This window comes from Zootoca vivipara, chromosome 14 (genome assembly GCF_963506605.1).
Source record: "Zootoca vivipara chromosome 14, rZooViv1.1, whole genome shotgun sequence".
NCBI lineage: Eukaryota > Metazoa > Chordata > Lepidosauria > Squamata > Lacertidae > Zootoca > Zootoca vivipara.
The window spans coordinates 47,484,880-47,508,095 of NC_083289.1; the positions used below are offsets into that span (position 1 = coordinate 47,484,880).

General features: G+C 45.7%; 1 protein-coding gene across 1 annotated transcript; it reads left to right on the forward strand.

Moving 5' to 3' along the window:
* The first annotated feature begins 417 nt into the window (after nucleotides 1-417).
* B9D1 (B9 domain containing 1) lies at nucleotides 418-10,463 on the forward strand. The gene is made up of 7 exons (XM_035132116.2): nucleotides 418-585; nucleotides 1,531-1,599; nucleotides 2,195-2,306; nucleotides 3,959-4,055; nucleotides 4,944-5,006; nucleotides 7,516-7,583; nucleotides 8,860-10,463. Exons 1-7 carry the CDS (start codon nucleotides 520-522, stop codon nucleotides 9,003-9,005), a joined length of 621 nt encoding a protein of 206 aa, XP_034988007.1. The 5' UTR covers nucleotides 418-519; the 3' UTR covers nucleotides 9,006-10,463.
* The last annotated feature ends 12,753 nt before the right edge of the window (nucleotides 10,464-23,216 follow it).

Sequence of the window (23,216 nt, forward strand, 5' to 3'; positions counted from 1 at the left end):
CAGAATCACATTTTTACAGTTGCTATCACAATAAAAGCACATTATCGTTCTAATTTACATGTTTATTATTATATAAATTATTATTATTATTATTATTGCTATTACAGCTCTTGCTAGCTGTTTTTGTTGCTGCTTCGCAACCGTTGCAATGAATAACACTACGCCAGGCATAGGCAAACTCCGGCGCTACAATTCCCATCATCCCTAGCTAACAGGACAAGTGGTCAGGGATGATGGGAATTGTAGTCCCAAATTTTGGAAAGCCGGAGTTTGCCTATGCCTGCTCCGCGCTATTTCATCCATAGCGCATCATCATCGCCTTGTGACCCAGAGCGGAGTCCTCCCTCCCAAGCAGCTTCCGATTCAGCAACCCAACGTTCTTTGTCCCGCCCCTTCGCGTTCCGAAAGGGCGGCGCGGAACGAAGATTGGCCCACGCGCCGCGCCGTCCGCCGTTGCTAAGGAGGGCCAGAGACGCGGCCTTTAGCAACGGGCCCTCTCCCGGCGCCTGTGAGGCCCCGATGGCGGCCGCCGCTAGTCCCACCGTCTTCCTTCTCATGGTCAATGGGCAGATCGAGAGCGCGCAGGTAAGCCGGGGGCGTGCAGGGGCTGCTTTTGCCCCCCTGGGGAAACGGGGGGGCGGGCTAGAGAGTGAAAACGCGATCTTCGTCTCCTTCACCCCTCCAGACGGTCGCCGTGGTATCTCCCGCCTGTTCTGTACCCCCAGGCCTTGGGCGGAACCAAGTCGGACAGAGGGGGGTACGACCTTTCTTTATTCCCGCGCCCCGTTTTCCACTCACCCTGCTGTTGTGCCTTTCACAGAAAGAGAGCGCCTGGCTGTGTTTTCTCCCCGGGCTTCCATCTCCCTATTGCGAGCAGCGCAACAGGCAGATACCCAACAGGTGCAGCTGCTCGTAGAAATCGGGTTGGGGTGGAGTATTGCATTGGATTTTCATTTCCTATGACTGTAATTAGAAATGCCAGCTTCTCTTGCTTCTGTGCATTAATTAGCTGCAGGGCAGGCACAAATCCCACAGGTGCAGCAATTGACGGACGCTGTCATCCTTGCATATAGCCTATAGATATAAAAGGCACTTGCATGAAACCCTCTCATGACAAAATATCAGAGCGGTGAACAGCAAGGGAAGCTTGACCGGTTGGATTTGTGCCTTAGAGTGCAGGTGTGAAAGGGTGAAGAACCTTGCATGGGAAAGGAGGGGGTGATTTCGGGGTGTCGGCAGGTATGTCTGTAGGTTCCCCAGTTCTTTGCCCCTGGCATCCTTAAGCTGGAGCTGGTTTTCCATTTAAAGAGTGCTGGTGGCAGGGGAAGAAATGAAGAAAAGCTGCTGTGTTGCATTGCCTGCCCTGAGGAAAAGTGAGACAAGCACTTTGTGGCGAAAGCTTCTGCTGCAGCAGCTTTTCAGTGCATGGGAGCCCGGCCCAAGCGCTGCATTTGGCAAACCCCCACACATCAGGATGAGTATAGGGAGCTGTATGGAAAGATTCAAAGCACTTTTTTTTTTTGTTTTCAGTTCCCGGAGTTTGACGACCTCTACTGCAAGTACTGCTTCGTGTACGGTTACGACTGGGCCCCTACTTCAGTAAGTCTTTCTCCAGTCATCTTGCTGCTTCCTTAACCATGTCCTCGTTTGTTCGAAAAAAGGCAAGCCCAGCTGTTTTTCTGGACTGCTTGCATCAAATCCATCCATTTCTCTTTGCTGTGCTTTAAAGCCACAGAAAAGGAATCAGCATCCGCAACAGTGAAACATTATCAGGGTCTACCTTTGATTGCCAAATTCAAGAGACAGCAGACAGGTTCAGGTCCTTGTAATTTTCCCAGAGGCCTCCGGCTGCTCGATTTGGGGAGAAGGATGCTGGGCCAAATAAACCTAATCCAAAACGTGTGCCTTGCTACAGCTATTGAATACTAGAATCTCCCCTGCCCCCCCCCAAGCACCTCATTTCCCTAGCTCAGGGATTAAATAGTACCTCTGGTTTCTGAACTCTGATAATGTCACTTCTTCACCTGGATGGTGTTGTGGGCATTTCTGTTTTCTATTAATCACATGCTGTTTTTGTGAACCTATTCAGTTTTTCAGGAAGACCTGTGGTTGTCTCCCGCTGATCTTTGGAATCTCCTTCCAAAATCTTATGTGAAAAGAAAAGGTCTGACTCCACCCTCCCTTTTCCTTACAGGGTTTGGAAGAAGGAATCTCGCAGATCACTTCTAAAAACAGAGTCGCCCCGCAAGACCTGGTGTGGAATTTCCCCATTGACATCACCTTCAAGAGCACGAATCCCTTTGGCTGTAAGTAAAGTGAAGCAAGAGGGTCTTGGAGCTCGATAACCACCAACAGGAAAAGGGTGGCTGAGGTGCTCAGACCCGTGTCCCACGTTTGGTGCATGCATGTTAGAAGAGAGATTTGGAATACAACAGATATGGAGGGTTCTAGGGGCGTGGGTGGCGCTGTGGTCTAAACCACTGAGTCTAGGGCTTGCCAATCGGAAGGTTGGCAGTTTGAATCCCTGCGACGGGGTGAGCTCCCGTTGCTCGGTTCCAGCTCCTGCCAACCTAGCAGTTTGAAAGCACGTCACAGTGCAAGTAGATAAATAGGTACCACTCTGGCAGGAAGGTAAACGGTGTTTCTGTGCGCTGCTCTGGTTTGCCAGAAGCGGCTTTGTCATGCTGGTCACATGACCTGGAAGCTATACGCTGGCTCCCTCGGCCAGTAAAGCAAGATGAGCGCTGCAACCCCAGAGTCATTCATGACTGGACTTAACTGTCAGGGGTCCTTTACCTTTACCTTTTTATCCCACCTTTCCACCAAGGAGCTCAAAGCGGGAACAAATTGTTTTCCTCCCTCCGCATTTTAAACCTCACAACATCCCTGATGGGTAGGAAGAGTGACTGGCTCAAAGTCACACCAGTGAGTTTCAGTGGTTTGATCCCCCGTGTCCTAGTCCTGCCTCTCTAACCTCTATGTCACATCACGAAGCTTGTCTCTTTCACCTGCTGCCACAACCCCAGAGTGGCGACCCCAGAATCATCCACGACTGAACCTAATGGTCAGGGGTGCCTTTACCTTTTAGTAGCCCTTAGCAAGGCTTCAGGTTTCTGAAAGGAAAGACACAATGGATGGATCACCCCTTCTGCTTAATAAAATGGGAAGGGAAGAGGGTGTTTTCTGTCCTGAAAAAGATCTCAGAATTCTGCAGTGAGGCAACTGAAATTCTGCACCAAGCAAAGCTCGGTGCTTGCTATGAATGCTGAAAATTTAGTGACTTTTAACACTTAACAAATAGCTGGGTTACTTATTCTGGTTTTACTAGTTACAGAGAAGGGCAAAGAGGGACTGCGGAGGAGAGTCCTGCTTATGGGTACAATTTGGGTGTCCTTCCCTCTCCATCAAGACTGGCAAGAACTGAATTCACTGAGGGAGGAACCTTCCTGCAATGCTGGGGGTTGGACTAGATGACCCTTGGGGGACCCCTTCAAACTCCACGATTCTGTGATTCCACCAGCTATGCTTCTTTACAGCCATGCCTGTTAAGAAGGCCTGAGACCAAACATGCTTGGCAAAGTGGTCTTCTTCCCCTTACAACCCAAGACACCTCACCTCAAGGGAATAGTTGATGAATCTGGGGCCTTACGCCTGTCACAACTCCAGAAATAATACAAAATAAAACGGGCCAGCCCGTCACTTTGTGTCACTGAGCTGCTTTCCCTGGGGGCAGGAGGAGGGTGGGGAGACACCTGGCCACCTGTTTACCCAGCAGGAATTCTTAGTCGCTGAAGCCGAGAGATACAACATCAGAGCTGCTCTCCCACCAAGCTTCATCCATGCACCTGCAGCTGGTGCAGAAAACACAGTGGGATGCTGGTAATAGCAAGCAAGATGGGAAGAGGACCAAATCCATCACAGCATCTTTAGGTTGATGGTCCTTTTCTTTTCTCTCAAGGGCCTCAGATAGTCATAAGCGTGTACGGCCCTGATCTTTTTGGGAATGACGTGGTCCGAGGCTACGGAGCGGTTCACATTCCTTTTACCCCGGGGAGGTGAGTTCATAATCACACTCCTTGACTCAGTTTGAATGTTGTTGCCTTAAGCTGTTGCACTCTTCTTCTTCTTCTTCTTCTTCTTCTTCTTCTTCTTCTTCTTCTTCTTCTTCTTCTTCTTCTTCTTCTTCTTCTTCTTCTTCTTCAAAACACAGTTTTATTGGTTTCCAATACAGTGGTGCCTCGCTAGACGAAATTAATTCATTCCACGGGTCTTTTCTTATAGCGAAAAATTCGTCTAGCGAATCCCATGGGAATGCATAGAAAAAAAATTGAATTTTTTTTCGCCCATAGGAACGCATTAATTGAATTTCAATGCATTCCTATGGGAAACCGCGATTCGCTAGACGAATTTTTCGTAAAACGCATTCGTCTAGCAAGGTAACCTCCGCTCGAAAAATTATTTCGTTAAGCGGAAATTTCGTTAAGCAGGGCATTCGTTAAGCGAGGCACCACTGTATATAACAATTACAAAAGAGAGAGGAAAAGATGCAACTATATTCTTGCAGTCTCGAAAACCGGCGCCCAGAGCATGAGACGGAAGCTACCGCTGGATTATGGGAAGTCCACTAAAAAGGAGACGATCTCTCAGCAGAGCCATTGTGGGTGGGTCACTGAGATGACATAACCATTATTTCCTTAAAGAATAGGTCCACACACACCCCCAGCCCCCCGCGCAGTGGGTCACTGCAACATTATTTCATCCTTGCTCATTATTGACTCCACGAAACATCAAATCTTTTTTCTTTCTGCCAAGGGGTGCGTGAGGGTTTGGGCTTCGATGGGGCACAGAAAGCGCTGACTTTCTTCATGTTTCTTTTGTGGATCTTTTCTAATTGCTTCAGCCAGTTGAGCTACCAGATTTGGATATCCAAAATTCTGTTTCAGGCACAAGAGGACCATCCCAATGTTCGTTCCTGAATCGACGTCCAAGCTGCAGAAGTTTACAAGGTACTGAAGAATGCCTACGATGTGGGTGAATATTTACTGGGAAGTGTTTTTTTATACAAAAAAAATTCTGGGCTGCATCAATAGGAGTATAGCATCTAGATCATGGGAAGTAATAGTACCACTGTCTTCTGCTCTGGTCAGACCTCACCTGGAGTACTGTGTCCAGTTCTGGGCACCACAGTTCAAGAAGGATACTGACAAGCTGGAACGTGTCCAGAAGAGGGCAACCAAAATGGTCAAAGGCCTGGAAACGATGCCTCATGAGGAACGGCTTAGGGAGCTGGGTATGTTTAGCCTGGAGAAGAGAATGTTAAGGGGTGATATGATAGCCATGTTCAAATATATGAAAGGATGTCATATGGAGGAGGGAGAAAGATTGTTTTCTGCTGCTCCAGAGAAGCGGACACGGAGCAATGGATTCAAGCTACAAGAAAGAAGATTCCACCTAAACATTAGGAAGAACTTCCTGACAGTAAGAGCTGTTCGGCAGTGGAATTTGCTGCCAAGGAGTGTGGTGGAGTCGCCTTCTTTGGAGGTCTTTAAGCAGAGGCTTGACAGGCATATGTCAAGAATGCTTTGATGGTGTTCCCTGCTTGGCAGGGGGTTGGACTGGATGGCCCTTGTGGTCTCTTCTAACTCTATGATTCTATGATTCTACATGTCTTGGAAGCACTAGGTTCCAGTGAGCACCATCTCAGTTTACTTCGTTCACTTGTCCACGCTGCTGTCCCAAGTCACCTTGGGCTGCTGGGGTAGCAATATGACCTCCCTGCCACCAATTAGACGGCTTGCAAATGTAACAGCTTGATTGCACATAGGTGCCCTTTCTCTCTTTGTGCAAATCATCTATTTAATATTTAGAGAGCAAGCCACAGAAATGGGAGCCCTATGCAATTTGATATTCGAACTGAACAGTCAAACTTCTACAAACTGTCCCCTGGCACAGCCTGCCAGCGGCTTGCAGCTTCTCCCTAACCACACTTGCATGCACACAACTGCTAACACTTTCCTCACTGTGTGCTGGGTAGGAGGGACTCAATCCCCATACATTGTAAACAACACACTGTTGGCCTGGGCTGGGGACGAGGCACAGGGGGCAGTTCAAACTGTTGGCCAGCGTGTATGAAAACGGCTAAGGACAAAATAAAGTTGTCCAAAAAAAAAAAATGAAAATCAGAAGGGTGAGAATCGAGGAAGTCCACAAGACAATTTTAAGTAAAATGAGGGTTAAAAATATTGATTTCTTTGTTTGCATTTTGTTATGTTTTTCTGTTTGTTATTTTTTTAGTTATGTGTAGGTGTTGTGAGGTATTTGTTTTTGTTTTTGTTGTATTATGTTTTATTTTAAAATGAGTTAAAAAAAAATTGGGGGGGGGGGACAAACAAACTGTTGGCCAGCTGTGGCAAAGGAAAATTCGCCAGGGGCCTAGTAAGAATAAGGAAGCAAAGGGTCATTGTTTAATGGCAGGGCTCTGGCTTTGCAAACTTAAACCTTGGCATTTCCAGGTAGAACTGGGGAAATTTCCCCACCTGAAACAGTGGAGGGCTCCTCTGTTTCAGGTGATTTAAATCACGATTTAAATCACTAGTCAGTAAGATTTGATTTAAATCATTTTTTTTACGGAAAGAGTCATTCTTGCTGGTATAATATTTACAACCAGGTGAAGGTTTCATTTTTGGAATAATAAATTTTCAGAGTAGTTTTTACAGCTGTATCAAAAATTACTGATTTGGTTATACTATTAGAAATACATAGACTTTTAATTATGAAATTATTGTGAGGTTTAATAAGTTAACTCTTTATATTTGGACAACTTTTCTGCTGTACTTTATTGGAAGGAGAAGAAGAATTTCCTTAATAACAATTGAAACAATTTATTTAACTAAAACAATAACATGATAGCATATGTATCCATGTTTGTTAACTGATGTGGTTAAACAATTTTTTTAAAAAAATTAAGACTGAGTTTTAGCACACATGGAAAACTTTAAACAAATCCTTATTTCCTGGTGAATAGCCTTTGGGCTATAATGTAACTTAAATAGAAAACTACCTTTAGAAAGATTTTTTCCTCCAAAAGCATTTCATTTTTAAAATCCGATTATTATTATTTTTGATTATTTTTTTAAAAAGATCATTGGTTTTTATCCACCCTGCCAGTCACTGTAGACTAGGGGTGGGAAACTGTAACCCTCCAAGCATTGTTAAGACTACAACTCCCATCAGCCCTGGCCCGCGAGGCAAGTGGTCAGAGATGAGAAGAGTTGTGGTCCAACCACTTCCAGAGAACCACAGTTTCTCCACCCCTTGTTTAAAGCACCTTCCTATGTGGCTTCCAACAAAGCCTGGGCGCGTCTGTGGCTGGCTGAACTTGTGAGAGAGACTCTGGGATTGTGAAATTGGGGGGCTCAGTAACATTTGACAGGTTTAGGTTACGGGGGGGGGGGTTCGGAACCAGTGAAAGGTGAGGCTGCCTTTATGACCCGTGAACTTTCTCTTTCCTCCCAGCTGGCTTATGGGAAGACGCCCAGAGTTCACAGACCCCAAGGTCGTAGCGCAGGGAGAAGGCCGAGAAGGCAAGTGCTTGGGGAGGGAACGCTCCTTGGATGGGATGGACGCTATCTGCAGGCCAGGCCCTGCAGAGATGGAATCACAGGCAGAGCCTGTTCCCTAAAGAGCAGTGGCAAAGACCGAGCTTGAAATATTGCCCCAATTCAAGATGCAATCATGTTCAGGGCTTCTGCTCCTCCTGCAGAAGGTGTTGGCACCGGATAATTCTTGTGGTTTGGGGGGGGGGAGAGTCCCAAGTGGGAGGTGTTCTGTGGTGGAGGTACAGAAGGCAACATCTGGTTTGGTTTATAAATATACCCTGAAGCTGGAAGGGCTTTAGGGAGGGAGGGGATTGGGAGGGGAACTGCAAATAAGGAAGAAATATGCAGGGGGTTGGGCAGGATGAACCTCGAGATAATAATAATAAATAATAATAATAATAATAATAATTTTTTATTTATACCCCGCCCATCTGGCTGGGTTTCCCCTGCCACTCTGGGCGGCTTTCAACAGAAAAATAAAACACAGTAATCTATTAAACATTAAAAGCCTCCCTGAACAGGGCTGCCTTCAGATGTCTTCTAAAAGTCTGGTAGTTGTTTTCCTCTTTGACATCTGTTGGGCGGGCGTTCCACAGGGCAGGCGCCACCACCGAGAAGGCCCTTCCAACTGTACCATTCTGTGATTCCAAAGCAGGCTGCGTTGTATCTGCAAATAAATATGCATCGCCAAGGGAAGACGTCCAGTGTTAGTAGGGGGGTGATGAATGTTTAGCCTTTTCCAGAGAGGCAGCACTTACTCTCCCCACCCCCCATTGAATTTTCAAGTGCTTTCTAAATGCAGTTGCATTCAGAAAAGCACACGTCGAACCACCACCCTTCGATCTTAATGACCATTTTACGGCCTCGGCCCAGTATACCTGTAGGAGCGTCTCCACCCTCATCGTCCAGCCTGGACACTGAGGTCCAGCTCCGAGGGCCTTTTAGTGGTTCCTTCCCTGCGAGAAGTGAGGTTACAGGGAACCAGGCAGAGGGCCTTCTCAGTACTGTTGCCCGCTCTGTGGAACGCCCTCCCATCAGATGTCAAGGAAATGAACAACTATCTGACTTTTAGAAAACATCTGGAGGCAGCCCTGTTTAGGGAAGTTTTTAATCTTTTATCGTGCTTTTAATATTCTGTTGGGAGCTGCCCAGATTGGCTGAGGAGGCCCAGCCACATGGGTGGGGTACAAGTAATAAATTATTTTTAGAGTGAAATAAACTCTCGCTGGTTTTTATTTCATTTCACTTGGTCTTCTTCCAGTGACCCGGGTGCGCTCGCAAGGCTTCGTCACCCTCTCCTTCAACGTGGTGACCAAGGACATGAAGAAGCTGGGCTACGATGTGAGCCCTGCCAGCGCGTCCAACCCCTCGCTCACGTCGGTGGCAGGCGGCATTCAAAACTACTGAACACCAGGTGGTTCCCGGCCTGCTTTGAAAGCCCGTAGGGTGAGCTGCCCCCCTGGCAAAGGTTTTTGAACTAGGGTCACTCAGCTCAGGCCTGTTGTAGTTGTCGCAGGACTAACAAGCGTGTCCCGAGGACCATTTCAAACGTTCTGTTTCCATGGTTCTAGGGCAGAGGTGCTGAGCTTATAACCTATAGCCTGTGTCTGAACCCCGTCCCCTGCCCCCCCCCCCGCCCAAGCAATTTTGGGTCCTCCCCAAATACCAGTTTTGCCTGCAGGGACAAAATCAGCAGCAAGTAACGTGGTTAGCAGAGAGGTTTAAACTCAGCCCAGCATTGTGCCAGTTTCACCCTCTTCATATGAACTGCAGAGCGGGCTGAGTTTTCCTTCCCTCTACCCAGTGCAGCAGGGATAGCTAACATGGTTGCCTCCAGGTGACTGCATCTCCCATCATCCCTGGCCTTCTGGCCAAGCCTGATGGGAGTTGGAGTTCCGACAACCGTAGAGCACTGACAAAGGGGCATTCTACCCAAAGGAATGTAGCAGGATTCTGGAGGACACCAGGCAATGGCAGATGGCTCATGTAAGGAAGGGTTCCATGTATGTATAAATGTAGTGCAGCAGGGAGCAAGCTTGCAGGCTTTGTTTTTTAGCAGCGCAGCACTTGAAAGGATTACCTGCAGCTTAAAATGTGGTTCGTTTTTTTACACCTCACAAGCCTACACGGTAGGAGGGTTGGCTTCACTGTCGTGCCACTCAGTTTCTCGTTTCTGCTTTGAAGGGTCGGCTATCCCATTATGGCCGAGACAGAAAGTTTAGCACGCAGGAAGGGCTTACAAACTTGCCTCCTCTGTGCCAGCTACACTTAAGGCATTTGCAAGTGTTCCTCTGCCCAGCTTGCAGTTTTCTTCAGGGGAATGTTCCTGTATATTCCAAAGCACGTCCTGGCCCTAATGCTCCAACCTCCCCAAGTTAATCCTTTGCTTTTTGCACACACGTTACTCATGCTTAATGATGTTTGGAAAGTTGGAGGTAAGAGAGAATCTCTTTTTCTAGTTCTCTGACCGCCCCTTCTGGCACCTGATTTATCCCATTTCATCAGTATTGCAGAGCTGGTTTAAATTAGTCCTGCAGCAAACAAGTGGGCTTAATGGCCAGCATGGATGAGGCCTGCAGGAAAGACAAGGGAAATCAAGTACAAGGGATAAGTTCGAATATTACTTGAAACTGGTTTCTTGCCGTATGGGAAGTGATATTTTAAAAATAATGCCAACACTTATTTATGAAAGCAATACCATTCGCAATTAAACAGATGAGCTTATTTAGAATTTCCTACATCAAAATTGGTGCTTTGTAAATTCCCACCAAGTTGCCCGGTGTACTTTGGAAGGGCCCTTGTACTTACACCATTTTGTACAGTTTCTTTTTAAATAAAGGATTTCCACATTTGTGGGGGCAGCTGTCTTCTTTGTAGTAATATTGTTTGCGAGTGGTGGGTTTTTTTTTAATGTAGTGGGGAAAGGAGAGTCTTCTTATCAAATAACTCTGGGTATGTCCATACATGAATGCACAGATCACTTGCCTTTATTCCTATGTATCGAGAGCACGAAACAATGATCCTTGGGACTTAATGATGTCCAAAACAAGAGATGGTGGTTTGGTTAGGGTGAAACAAACCACAGTCTGAAGGCAAGGTTTGTTCTCCGCTGACCAGTCATGGTTTGTTTAGAGCAGGTTTTCCCAAACTTGGGTCTCCAGCTGTTTTTGGACTACAACTGCCATCATTCCTAGCTAGCAGGACCAGGGATGATGGGAATGGCAGTCCAAAAACAACTGGGGACCAAGTTTAGGAAAGCCTGGTTTAGAGCAAAAGAAACCACCATCCCCTGTTCAGCGATAACACCAAGCCAAGGAACATGGCTTTTGCTTCTGCTCCCTAGGGGAGAGGAGCAAAACTGGAGTGATCTGCACTTCCTTCTTCTTCTTCTTTGGCGATCACTCGCAGCTGATTATGATTGTCTTCCATAAACACAGTTTTAACAATGAGTTCGTAAGTGACTGTGGAGGCCAATCTGGACCCACACGTCCTTCCACGGTGGGGACATTGGTTCCTGGGCGGGATTTGATCCTGGTGAGGGTTTGCCAAGCGTGCCTTCCTCTTAGCACGTTTCTCCCTTGCGTCCTGAGTTCAAGTGTCTTCAAAGCCTATGACACCTTTGGTAAAGGCTATTCTCCAACTGGAGCGCTCACAGGCCAGTGTTTCCCAGTTGTCAGTGTTTATACTACATTTTTTTAGATTTGCCTTGAGACAGTCTTTAAACCTCTTTTGTTGACCACCAGCATTACTGTCCGAGGCGTCTGTGGCTACTCTTGAGTAAAGACGCTCAACTCCGTCTTGTCTTTCAGAGTTTTATTGTGCATATTATTTACAGTGCAAAGATATCAGCAAACATGAATGCCTAGTCCGAGTCAGAACAATGGCTTCTTCCGGGTTCTCGCCCAGCATAAAAGCCTGGGCACCACAAAGCGCCGCCCCCTGGCCCTACGGGTGGGAGCGTGCCTCAATTCGGGCGTAGGAGGGAACGGTCTCCTTTCTGGTGGCCCTGTGTCCGACATCTCTCCAGACTCTTCCTCCCCTGGCCCTCTCTTATAGCGGGGCTGGGGCTCCGATGTCTGACAGAGCCCTCTCTCCACCCCGCTCACTTCCTCATTCCTTTCTCCTGACTTGCTGCTCGTGCTGATGCTGAGTGAGGAGCTTCTCAGGATGACAGGGGCGACTCCCTGTATGGCGTCCCCCTGACAATTACGCTTTCCGTTTTAAAGTTTGGAATAGAGTAGTTGCTTTGGAAGACAATAATCGGGCATCCGCACAACATGACCAGTCCAACGAAGTTGATGTTGAAGAATCATTGTACCACAGCTTACCACGGCGTGCAATTAAATACACCCAGAAAACCCTCGTCAAAGGGAAAAATGAGATAATACCTGGCAAAGTTTTGCGGAGATTTCAAATGGTGACAAAATTCAGCAAGTGTAGTTGCAACTGGAGCAGAAAAGAGAAGCAGTTAAATTGGTGGCTCTCTGTGCCCTTGCAAAAATAAATAATTTTGGACTTGTTAATGTTTTCCAGTAGGGGGAGCCAGAGCTCTGTGGAAAAGCACCAGACAGTAGACAGATAAAACTCTGCAACATTTGTAGTCACTCGCCAATTTGAGGTTGCAAGTGTAGCACAAAGAAATCGCAACACCATGTGGCATTTGCTATGTACAAATTTCCTCCCTCCAAAGAAAAGTGGCACCTAGTATCAAAGCAGTGAGAACAGGCATTCGCTTATACTGTAATGGGATATCACAGCAGGGGACACAGGGCTGGAGCAGATATTGCTCCCGCCGCCACCAAATCGGCTCTGGGCTCGTGGAATCATGTTGGTTGCTGGATGCATGCCAGAAATGGCAGCACATTAGCACTGCTTCATGGTGCCACCACCTGCAGCTACAGCAGCTCTGGAGCCTAGACGTTGAGGGTGGGGGTCCTTTCAAAACCTGACACAGTGAGGCCATACTGCAAGGAATGAGCCAGGCAAGGTTCGAGGCCACTTCCTGCCGTCCCCAAGTCATTTGAATAGCCATGTTCAAATATATGAAAGGATGTCATATGGAGGAGGGAGAAATATTGTTTTCTGCTGCTCCAGAGAAGCGGACACGGAGCAATGGATTCAAACTTCAAGAAAGAAGATTCCACCTAAACATTAGGAAGAACTTCCTGACAGTAAGAGCTGTTTGGCAGTGGAATTTGCTACCAAGGAGTGTGGTGGAGTCTCCTTCTTTGGAGGTCTTTAAGCAGAGGCTTGACAGGCATATGTCAAGAATGCTTTGGTGGTGTTTCCTGCTTGGCAGGGGGTTGGACTAGATGGCCCTTGTGGTCTCTTCCAACTCTATGATTCTATGATTTCATTCATTCTGGAGATTGCTGCTGCTTTTTGCAATAGTGGCTGTTGATGGGGTGAGGGGGCGGGGCAGCAGGGATAGAAGCGCTTGAGCGAGTCCCCATTTCCCAGTTCTTTGAGTACTTGCACAGAGGCTCCCATTGCACCCTAAAGTCACAAGGACATGCGATAGGAAAGGCAGGGAGTTTGCACCACAAACCATCAGTGCATTATGGACAGCAGAATTGAGCAGGGCACTCAGGTCCAGGTAGCACTGTGTATTCTTTGGAAGAAATGCTGAATTGTAGGCAGCTTTCTGCCGTGCAGCAGATAATAAAGGACCCCAGGGAGGGAGAGAAAAACAGGCTGGAAAGGAAAACATATCAGCTTTATGGAGACTGGCCACCTCTAAGCTGGACGCTTTCACAGGCTGGGGCCAAAAATCAGAACCAGCTGAGAATCCCTTCCCTGTGGGTATAACAGAGCAGAAATCAGGCTGTCCCACACAATAACATTACTACACCAAATAGAGATTTTAAAAAATTCTGCAAAACATTTGTACAGGCTTGAAAAGGATATGAGCGAAAAGACTTTCAATGCGGAAACTTCTTATACTGTACATTTTATTTTCAAGTCAAAGCCAAAAGCAGAAATCTCTTAAGCCCGAGCGCAGAGGGTCTTCTGTGAAGGGAGATCTGGGCTATTTGCCCAGATTTTTATCCACGTTAACCAGACACCGATTGTCCTTGCATGCACATAACTTCCTGTTCTCGTATCTGGTGGCAGCTTATCATGTTGACCTTTTCAGGAAACTCCAGCTGGCTGTTCTGGGCTGCTTGCCAAGTGAGTGATGGAGAGGAGAATCACCGCAGATTTTAACACACCAAAGTGAATAATATTAAGGTTATTTTGCATTCCCTGAAACTGCAAAAGCCCCAAGCAATTGCATTCTCTATCCAGACGAACTGTTACGAATTAGGTGCCAGTGACACCAGGTCCGTCCAGGTTCCTAACAAGAACCTAGATTCAGCAGCAAGGGGATGAAATGCCCAATTTTTAAAAGCATGCATACAGTTTGGGAGTAGCAAATGGAAGGGGGAGAATCGGATTAGGGCAAAGGCACTGTGCAATACATCGTATTTCTGTTTGGCTATAAAGCCCAGAAGTGTATACAACTCCTTTTCAGGAAATCAAAGCAACTTTGATAGTTGCAAAATAAGTTTATGGAATGCTCTCCCCAGGGAGGTTCACCTGGCGCCTTCATTATACACCTTTAGGCACCAGGCAAAAATGTTTCTCTTTAACTAGGTCTTTGGCTGATGCCCAATGCCCTGTTAAAATGTGTTGGGGAGGGGGGATTATTTTGTTTTCGTTTTTATTATGTATTTTGTGATTTTATGTTGCAACCACTCTCAGTGAGACCTGCGAGTATAGAGTGGTATGCAAATTTTATAAATAATATATGTGTATATATATATGTGTGTGTGTGTGTGTGTGTGTGTGTGTGTGTGTGTGTGTGTGTGTGTGTGTGTGTATAACCAGAACCACGTCCCCAAGATGAAAAGTCAAATAAGAGTAGAATCCTCAAAGGGTTTGCTAAACAACTATCTTAGGACTGGTACATCGTTCGAGAACTGCTGCTTCTGACAGACAGCTTGTCTGTGCTGAGGATACCATTCAGCTTCAACAACCTTCATCAACCTGGCACGACGACAACTGTCAGGTGAGAGTTGAAATCCAAAGGATCTGGAGGACATCAGGTGTGGGGGAGGCTAAAAGAGAACTTCTGCTCTCCCACAAAACATTGTGGGCATGTTCAACTGTGAGACATCCAGTCTTGAGTGGGCAGGTGAGTTATGTACCTGGGGTGAGCCAGCCCAAAAGCAGAGGAGCAGCAGCACCAGAAAGTCACTACCCAAGGTGGTGGAGAATTGATATCTGGACCAGGCTTATGAAAGGGGAACACACACTCACAAAAATGCCTTATACAGTGGTGCCTCGGTTCTCAAACGCCGAAAAACCAGAAGTAAGTGTTCCGGTTTTCGAACGTTGAATGTTTGGTGCGGCTGTCGGCTATTGTTTCTGGGGCACCTGCACCAATCAGAAGCTGCGCCTTGGTTTCCAAACATTTCGGAAGTCGAACGGATTTTAAGTTTGGCGCTTTTGTTTTTGCTATTTATTTTGCGTTTTTGTTTTTGAGGCTTTTCCAGTTAATTTGTTTTTGTGACTGTGTGGAACCCAGTTCCGCTACTGATTTATTGATTGTGCAACTGCAGAAATGGATAAAAGCCCCTCATGCAAACAATGACACATCAGTGCAGGTAAGAAAAAAATAATAATTATAATTTTTATCATCTACAATACAGTTTTATTTATTTTATAGTACAGTACATTATTGCTTTCATTTTGCGGATCAATGGTATTGTTAGATAGTAAAACTCATTTTAAATTGCTGTTTTAGGGGTTGTGTTTTTAAAAGTCTGGAACGGATTAATCCATTTTGCATTAATTTCTATCTATGGGAAAGCGCGCCTTGGTTTTGGAACGCTTTGGTTTTGGAACGAACTTCCGGAACGGATTAAGTTTGAGAACCAAGGTAACACTGCACAGCAGGTTGGGCAGGTTGCCCAGTGCTGCTCCATTGTAACTGGCTCTCCAAGGTTTTAGACTAAGAAAGCCTTTCGCTGGAACTGACAGTGCCTGGCACCTTCTGAACGTAAAGAAGAAAAGGACAGCCAAAATGATGAAGGGGGCGGCGAGGAAAAGTTGCAGCCCTTGGGACCATCCAGTTTACAGAAAAGGCAACCAAGAGGTGACAGGATGGGAAATGATGCAGGATGGGAAATTATGGAGGAAGTGGGCAGAGTATTTTCTCTCTCTAATAATTAGCAGGTGGCGCTGTGGGTTAAACCACAGAGCCTGGGCCTTGCCGATCAGAAGGTTGGCGGCTCGCATCCCTGCGACGGGGTGAGCTCCCGTTGCTCGGTCCCAGCTCCTGCCAACCTAGCAGTTCAAAAGCACGTCAAAGTGCAAGTAGATAAATACAGCGGGAAGGTAAACGGTGTTTCCGTGCGCTGCTCTGGTACGCCAGAAGCGGCTTTGTCATGCTGGCCACATGACCTGGAAGCTGTACGCCGGCTCCCTCGGCCAATAAAGCGAGATGAGCACTGCAACCCCAGAGTCGGTCATGACTGGACCTAATGGTCAGGGGTCCTTTTACCTAATAATTAGTACCCAGGAACATCCAATGATTTTGGAAGATTCAGTATAAACTATGGAACTCACTCATACAGGAAGCAGTGGCAGCCACCAACTCAGATGGTTTTGAAAGAGGACTGGACCAGATTCAAGGAGGAGAGGGCTATCGCTTGCCACTAGCCATGCTGGCTATGCTCTGCCTCTATGGTTGGAGGCAGTGATGCTTCTGCATCTTCTTCTTTTTTGGCGATCACTCGTAGTCAAGTAAGATTGTCTTCCATAAACACCTTTTCAGGTTTTTAAAGTGAGCCTTTGACCGCGGAGGCCAATTCTGGATCCACACTTCCTTCCACAGTGGGGACATAGGTTTCTGGGTGGGAGTTGATCATGGTAAGGGGTTTGCCAAGCAAACCTTCCTCTTAGCACATTTCTCCCTTGCGTCCTGAGTTCAAGTGTCTTCTTCCCTTGCGTCCTGAGTTCAAGTGTCTTGGTCATAATATTATGATAAAGGATTGGGGGAAAATGTGGAATGAGAATGTTAAATTTACTGCGTGTAGCCTATTAAGAGAAAATATAATGATGATGATTTATAGATGGTATCTTACACCAGTAAAATTGGCTAAGATTTATCACAATCAGGATAATAAATGTTGGAGATGTAAGAAAGAAGAAGGTTCCTTTTACCACATGTGGTGGACATGTCCACTAGTAAGTGACTTCTGGAATAAGATTTATAATGAACTTAAGAAAGTGTTGAAAAACACATTTGTTAAAAAACCAGAAGCATTCCTAGTGGGCATCATTGGAAATGAGATACCAAAGAAAAATGTGTCCTTTTTTATGTATGCAACGACGGCAGCAAGAATTTTAATTGCAATGAACTGGAAACTACCAACACTACCAACGATTGACGACTGGCAGATGAAGATGATGGAGTTTATGGAATTGGCTGAGATGACCGGGAGAATCCGCAGCCGGGGAGAGGAAGCGATGGAGGAAGAATGGAAAGATTTAAAGTTATATTTAACAAAATTTGCAAAAGTGATATATTAAGAATAGAATTAGGTGGTAAATAAACTGTGGAAAAGTTGAATATGTGAAATTGAGAATTGAAACTAGATTATACGAGGTGATTAAAATGAGTTAGAATTTACTAAAGCAGATATGTGATTAAGAACCACAGAGGAAGGGATCCCGAGGGGGTCCACATTTGCAATGTTAATATTCAAAGAATTTGTCATATGTTTTTCCCCCCTGTATTTTTCTTTTTTCAGTTTTGTATTTTTTATCTTTTTCTGTAATGTTTTTTTGTTGTTGTTGCTCCTTTTCTGTTCTTTTCTTTTCTTGTATTTTGTAAAAACCTAATAAAAATATTATATTAAAAAAAATCAAAGCCCATGACACCTTCAGTAAAGGCTGTTCTCCAATTGGAGCGCTCACAGGCCAGTGTTTCCCAGTTGTCGGCATTTATACTACATTTTTAAAGATTTGCCTTGAGAGAGTCTTTAAACTTCTTTTGACGACCACCAGCATTACACTTTCCATTTTTAAGTTCAGAATAGAGTAGTTGCTTCGGAAGATGGTAATCAGGCATCCGCACAACATAACCAGTCCAACTGCATACCAGTTGCTGGAAACTGCAGGAGGGAAGATGGCTCTGGCACTCGAATCCTACTTCCCAGGGGTGTCTGGTTGGCCACTGTGAGAACAGGTAGGTCCACTGGCCTGATCTGGCAGCAAGCTCTTCTTACATGTGCTCCTTACTCAACTACAGGCCCTCTCTGCCCCAAAGCGATGGTACAAATGTAGCAGAGATCTATTCACCCATCTAGCAAAGCTTGTCAGAACTAAAATGTCTTCAATTGTTTCCCGAGAGTGCAGATTGTGGGTGCCTGCGTCTCGACAGGGGTGCTATTCTAAAGAACCAGGAAGCTACCCTGAAAACCCTGCTCCAAATTATTGTGAAATGGACTTCTGTGATCTTTAGCAGATCTCCTGCAGATCTTGAAGCAGCTCTCCTGCAGACCACAGTGAATAAGGTGCATAGGAGATAAGCTAAAAGGTAAATGTAAAAGACCCCTGGGTGGTTAAGTCCAGTCTAAGGCGACTATGGGGTTGTTGCGCCCATCTCGCTTTCAGGCCGAGGGAGCCAGCGTTTGTCCACAGACAGCTTTCCGGGTCATGTGGCCAACATGACTAAACCACTTCTGGCGCAACAGTACACTGCGATGGAAACCAGAGTGCACAGAAACGCTGTTTACCTTCCCACCACAGCAGTACCTATTTATCTACTTGCTCTGGTGTGCTTTCGAACTGCTAGGTTGGGAGGAGCTGCGACAGAGCAACGGGAGCTCACCCCGTCACAGGGATTAGAACCACCAACCTTCTTATTGGCAAGCCCAAGAGGCTCAGTGGTTTAGCCCACAGCACCACCCGCGTCCCAGCATAGGAGATAAGGCAGCCTCAAAGTACGGTAACTTGGTCCTGCACTTTGTAGGGCCTCAAAAGTTAGTACCAAAATTCTGGTCTTGGCCTGGTACACATGGATATGCTGGCTCCTGGACATATGAACCAGCCTATTAATCCATTTCAGCGCAATTAAACAGCTCTTTGGTGAATAGAATTGGAATCTGACTCGTAATTGCTCTCGCTATACTTGCAACGAAGCCAACAAAAAAGTAATTCACCTGCCTGCCCGCCCCCACCCCCAGCAAAATTCCTGTTACAGTAACCGGGATATTTTGCCTGCTAGGTTTGGATCTAGTACCGCTACCTGCAAAGAGCAAAAGAGAGGCTTCACCGGCATAGGCATGCTGCTGCAATAAAGAGAGGGCAAGAAACAGGACAGGCAGAGAGAACTGTCACTAAGGAGAGGAATAAATTAAAATAGGAATTGCAACAGGAGAACATGGAGGGGTGGGGGACAAAACTTTCCAAACAAGTTATGTTGAGAACAGGCGAGAAAATGTTCCGCTTTAAGAACAGGAAGAGTCAGAACCTGGGTTTTGGGGGGGGGGCGGAGGGTGACAGGCAGATTTGCTGCTATGTCAGGCTTGGAAACAGATGGCTTTGATCATAAATTCATTGCAGAAACAAAACAAAAAAGAACCTGATGCAAAATTAATCATTAAGCGGGGGACTGAGCGCAGCCACATTCTCCTGGGGACTAGAGATTGCAGCAATATCCATCCGGTTCATTTCCCATCCCTCCAGTGCACTGAAGTGGGGATAAAGCACTCAAGGTTGGGTTCAAATCCCCGCTTGGCCATGAAGCTCACTGGGTGGCCTCGGGCAAGGCACTTTCATCTCAGTCTGCCCTATCCTACCAGGGCTGCCTTGAGGATGAAAGGGGGGTTAGGGGAACACCCACACAGGTCACCGTGTGCTCCTTGGAAGGCTCCCAAGACAAACACGAAATGTAATTTCAAGTGTTTCCTGAGTTTCTGTCGCCCAGACTCTGGCTTGCATCTCTTCCAGACACTGCTACCTCCCACACTGAGCAGGGCATGACCGTGTCAGCGCTCTCAAAAACAGCAGGGATTTCTTCGCAGAATGAAAGAGCAGGCCTGGTGGCTCAGAGCCAAAGGCACATCTAGTCCAGAAAAGGGGAGCAATTTGGAGATATAGGTAAAAGGAGGAAATAAACGCAGGTATGTCTAAAATAATGCACAGTGGAGAGAAAGTGGGTGGGGTTTTCCTCCTTTTCATTATGAGAACTCAGGGACATCCAGGCGGATGTTGGGAGATTCAAGACAGACCAATTTAAGTGCTTCTTCACACAGCACAGAGTTAAACTGTGGAATTTGCTCTCAACTTTCATACCCTCCAACATTTCTCCAATGAAAATAGGGACGTCCTATTCCATGATAGTTATAATATTTTTATTATTTATACCCCACCCACCTGACTGGGTTGCCCCAGCCACTCTAGGCAGCTTCCAACATATATAAAAACATTATAAAACATTAAACCTTTTTTTAAAAAAAACTTCCCTATACAGGGCTGCCTTCAGATGCCTTTTAAAGGATGTATAGTTTTCTCTCCTTGGCTCAGGGGGATCACATAACTCCATACCCTCCAATGAAAATAAAGACATCCTACCATACCCTCCAACATTTCTCTGATGAAAATAGGGACCTCAAACAGAAAAGCAGGACATTCTGGGATCAAATCAGAAACCGGGAAGGCTTCTGTAAATATGGGACTGTCCCTGGAAAATAGGTACCCTTGGAAGGTCTGAAATTTTGGATGGCTTTAAAAAAGCATTTAGACAAATTCACTGCTGCTAAACCTTCTCCTACGATTGATCCTACGATACTACTCGTGCTCGTCGCAAACACCTCCAATCCACTGTCCCAATGCCAGCATAAGCCGCCAATCGTCTGCCCAATTGCTGTAGCATCAGCCACTCAAGCCCAGCCCTTGCTCAGAGTTGTTGAATGGATGCTCTATGGCAGGCACGTCCAACAGGTAGATCGTGATCACTGGTAGATCACGGGCTCCCCTCAAAGAAGCTCAACAACTCAACTTCCGGTTTTGCCGCGGATCGTTTCACGGGCAGGAAAGAGGAGTTCCGTAACTCCCCTAACTTTTGCTGGCAAAGGGGGGGTTCCGCGTGGCTAGCGGACCCCAAGAAAGGTCGGGGAGGCGATCCCCGACCGAACGGTCGGTCGTGCCTGTGTGTTCTCTTGCTATCCCGCGCGTACGGCAGAGGAGAAGAAGAGACCGGGGCACTGCGATGCAGTAAGAACATCGCGGCCAGCAAAGAAGCCAAAACGCACCCGAACGATCACGCCGGTAAAATTCCTTTTATTTTAACCCCAGTGAACACCCCGGGCGTAAATTGACTTTGGAGAGAAGGGACATAAAAACGCCGAGAGCGTCCCACCCCGCGCGGTCAGAGACAGTGGAAAAAAAAAACTTAAAAAACGTAGCGGGGGAGAAGGGAAAGAACGAACTGAAATCTTTTGATTAAGTGACGTTACCGGGGGATAAATCAGTGTTTTATTTATGGGGGATTGCATATGGACTAAAATATAGGAACCTGCTGGACTTTGAACTGACTGGAACGCACACACACAAGTCTAGAGTCACGTAACAAAGTGGCGAAAAGGGAGGAGGGGATACATTCAAGGTATGAAAATGGCGACAGAGTTACAAACAGTATGACTAAGCAGACAAAGCGTCAGAGAATTGGGAAGTGACGTTGTGCTTGCCACTACGAACGCTTGATAGTTAAAGAGACGTTGTCCCTCAGACGCTGTCCCTCAGTTAAAGAGACGCAACACTAGTAAAGAGAGGCAACAAAGCGACAGTCAGCAGGCTCCATTATATCCACCAGATCTAGCGACCTCTCTCCACCAATAAGCAAGAACGACACCGTGTGGTGAAATAAAGCCATGCCACAGGAAAATAAGAAATTGGAGAAAGTGAAGAAATTAAATGCTGATGGTGCAACACAAAGAAGGATATCATTTTCAGACCAAGAAATGGAACTCAAAGAACTGATTCTGAGTCTAAAGAGTGACATAAGCGAAATAAAACATGACCTGGCAGAAATTAAGACTGAGATGAGTGAAAGAGTGAAAACCCTGGAGGATAAGGTGGAAAAGGTTGAAGAGAAATATGAAATCATTGCAAAGGACACCCAGGAAACCAAAAACCACCTGCAAAAATTAGAGGAGACCACAAACAAGTCGACAGAAATTATTCAAGAACTCCAATCTAAAAACCAAACCATAGAGAATACGCTAGAAAAAATCACCAAGGAAAAAAGAGGTGGCAAGAAGGAAATGGAAAATTTAAGGAAAGATGTCGACAATCAAAAGGCGGCATTTGAAGCCCAACAAGATGCCCTTGCCCTTATGCAAATGAAATTAAGAGAGAAAACTCTGAGATTTCGGAACATACCAGAGCTACCACATGAGAACATAGAACATAGAGTGATTACAGCCCTGGCTAATTGGCTACAAATAGAAGAATCCGATATAGAATCAAGAATTGAAGAGGCCTTCAGGATTAACTCTAGAAAAGCAAGAATGAACAATTGGCCAGGGGACTGTTTAGTGTCGTTCACGACGTTATGGCTCAGAAATAAAATTTTACGGACTAAAGGGAAAAGGAAACTAATGATGGATGGCGCTGAGATAGTGGTTATGAAGGAGATTCCACCACATCTGCTACAAAAAAGGAAAAAATATCAATTTTTGACTAAACACTTGCAAGCAAAAAAGATCTTCTTTAAATGGGAATACCCAGAGGGTCTTTCACTCTCCTACAAGGGAAGATGGAGAAAGTTTGAGACACCAGACACTGCTGACAGATTTTACAGGACTTACTCGCAGCAATTAGGGGGAGAAAGGAACAGAGAGACTAAAGAAAGACAAGAACTAAGAGAGGAAGAAACAGACGTTGAAGTGGAAGATGAAGAGGGGGAAGCAGAGATAAGTGACCTGGATGATGTTGATGAAGAGGGAGCGACTGGAAATTGAATACCTCTGACAAAGCTTTCCTCGGCTGACTTATTCTTTTTAGAATGGACACTTTTACAGGCTATAAACATTTCTTCTTTCCATTTTTTTTTCTTTATTTCTTCCATCTTTTTTTCTTTTTTTCTTTTCTCTTCTAAAAGCCTAACCTATCGTATTGAATAAACATGAGTCTTAAAGTAATTTCTTGGAATATTAATGGATTAAATAATAAAAAGAAGAGGAACAGGACAAGCCATATCTTGAAAAAAGAAAACTGGGATGTGATATGTCTCCAGGAGACTCACGTAAACAAAAAACATGAAAGGGTGCTAAAAAATGAGAAATTGGGATTAGAATTTGTAACTTCAGATATGAAAAAGAAAAGAGGAGTAGTTATCTATATAAAAAGCAAATGGAATCCAGAATTATTATGGATGGACAAAAAAGGTAGGATAGTAATAGTAAAAACCCAGATCGAGGGAGAAAACTGGATCTGGGCCGGGGTTTACGCCCCGAATGGCAGCAAAGTAACCTTTTTTAAAGAATTAGAGGACCAATTGATGAACTATCATGGTGACAAAATTATACTTTTAGGAGATCTGAATGGCATCAACAATCCGAT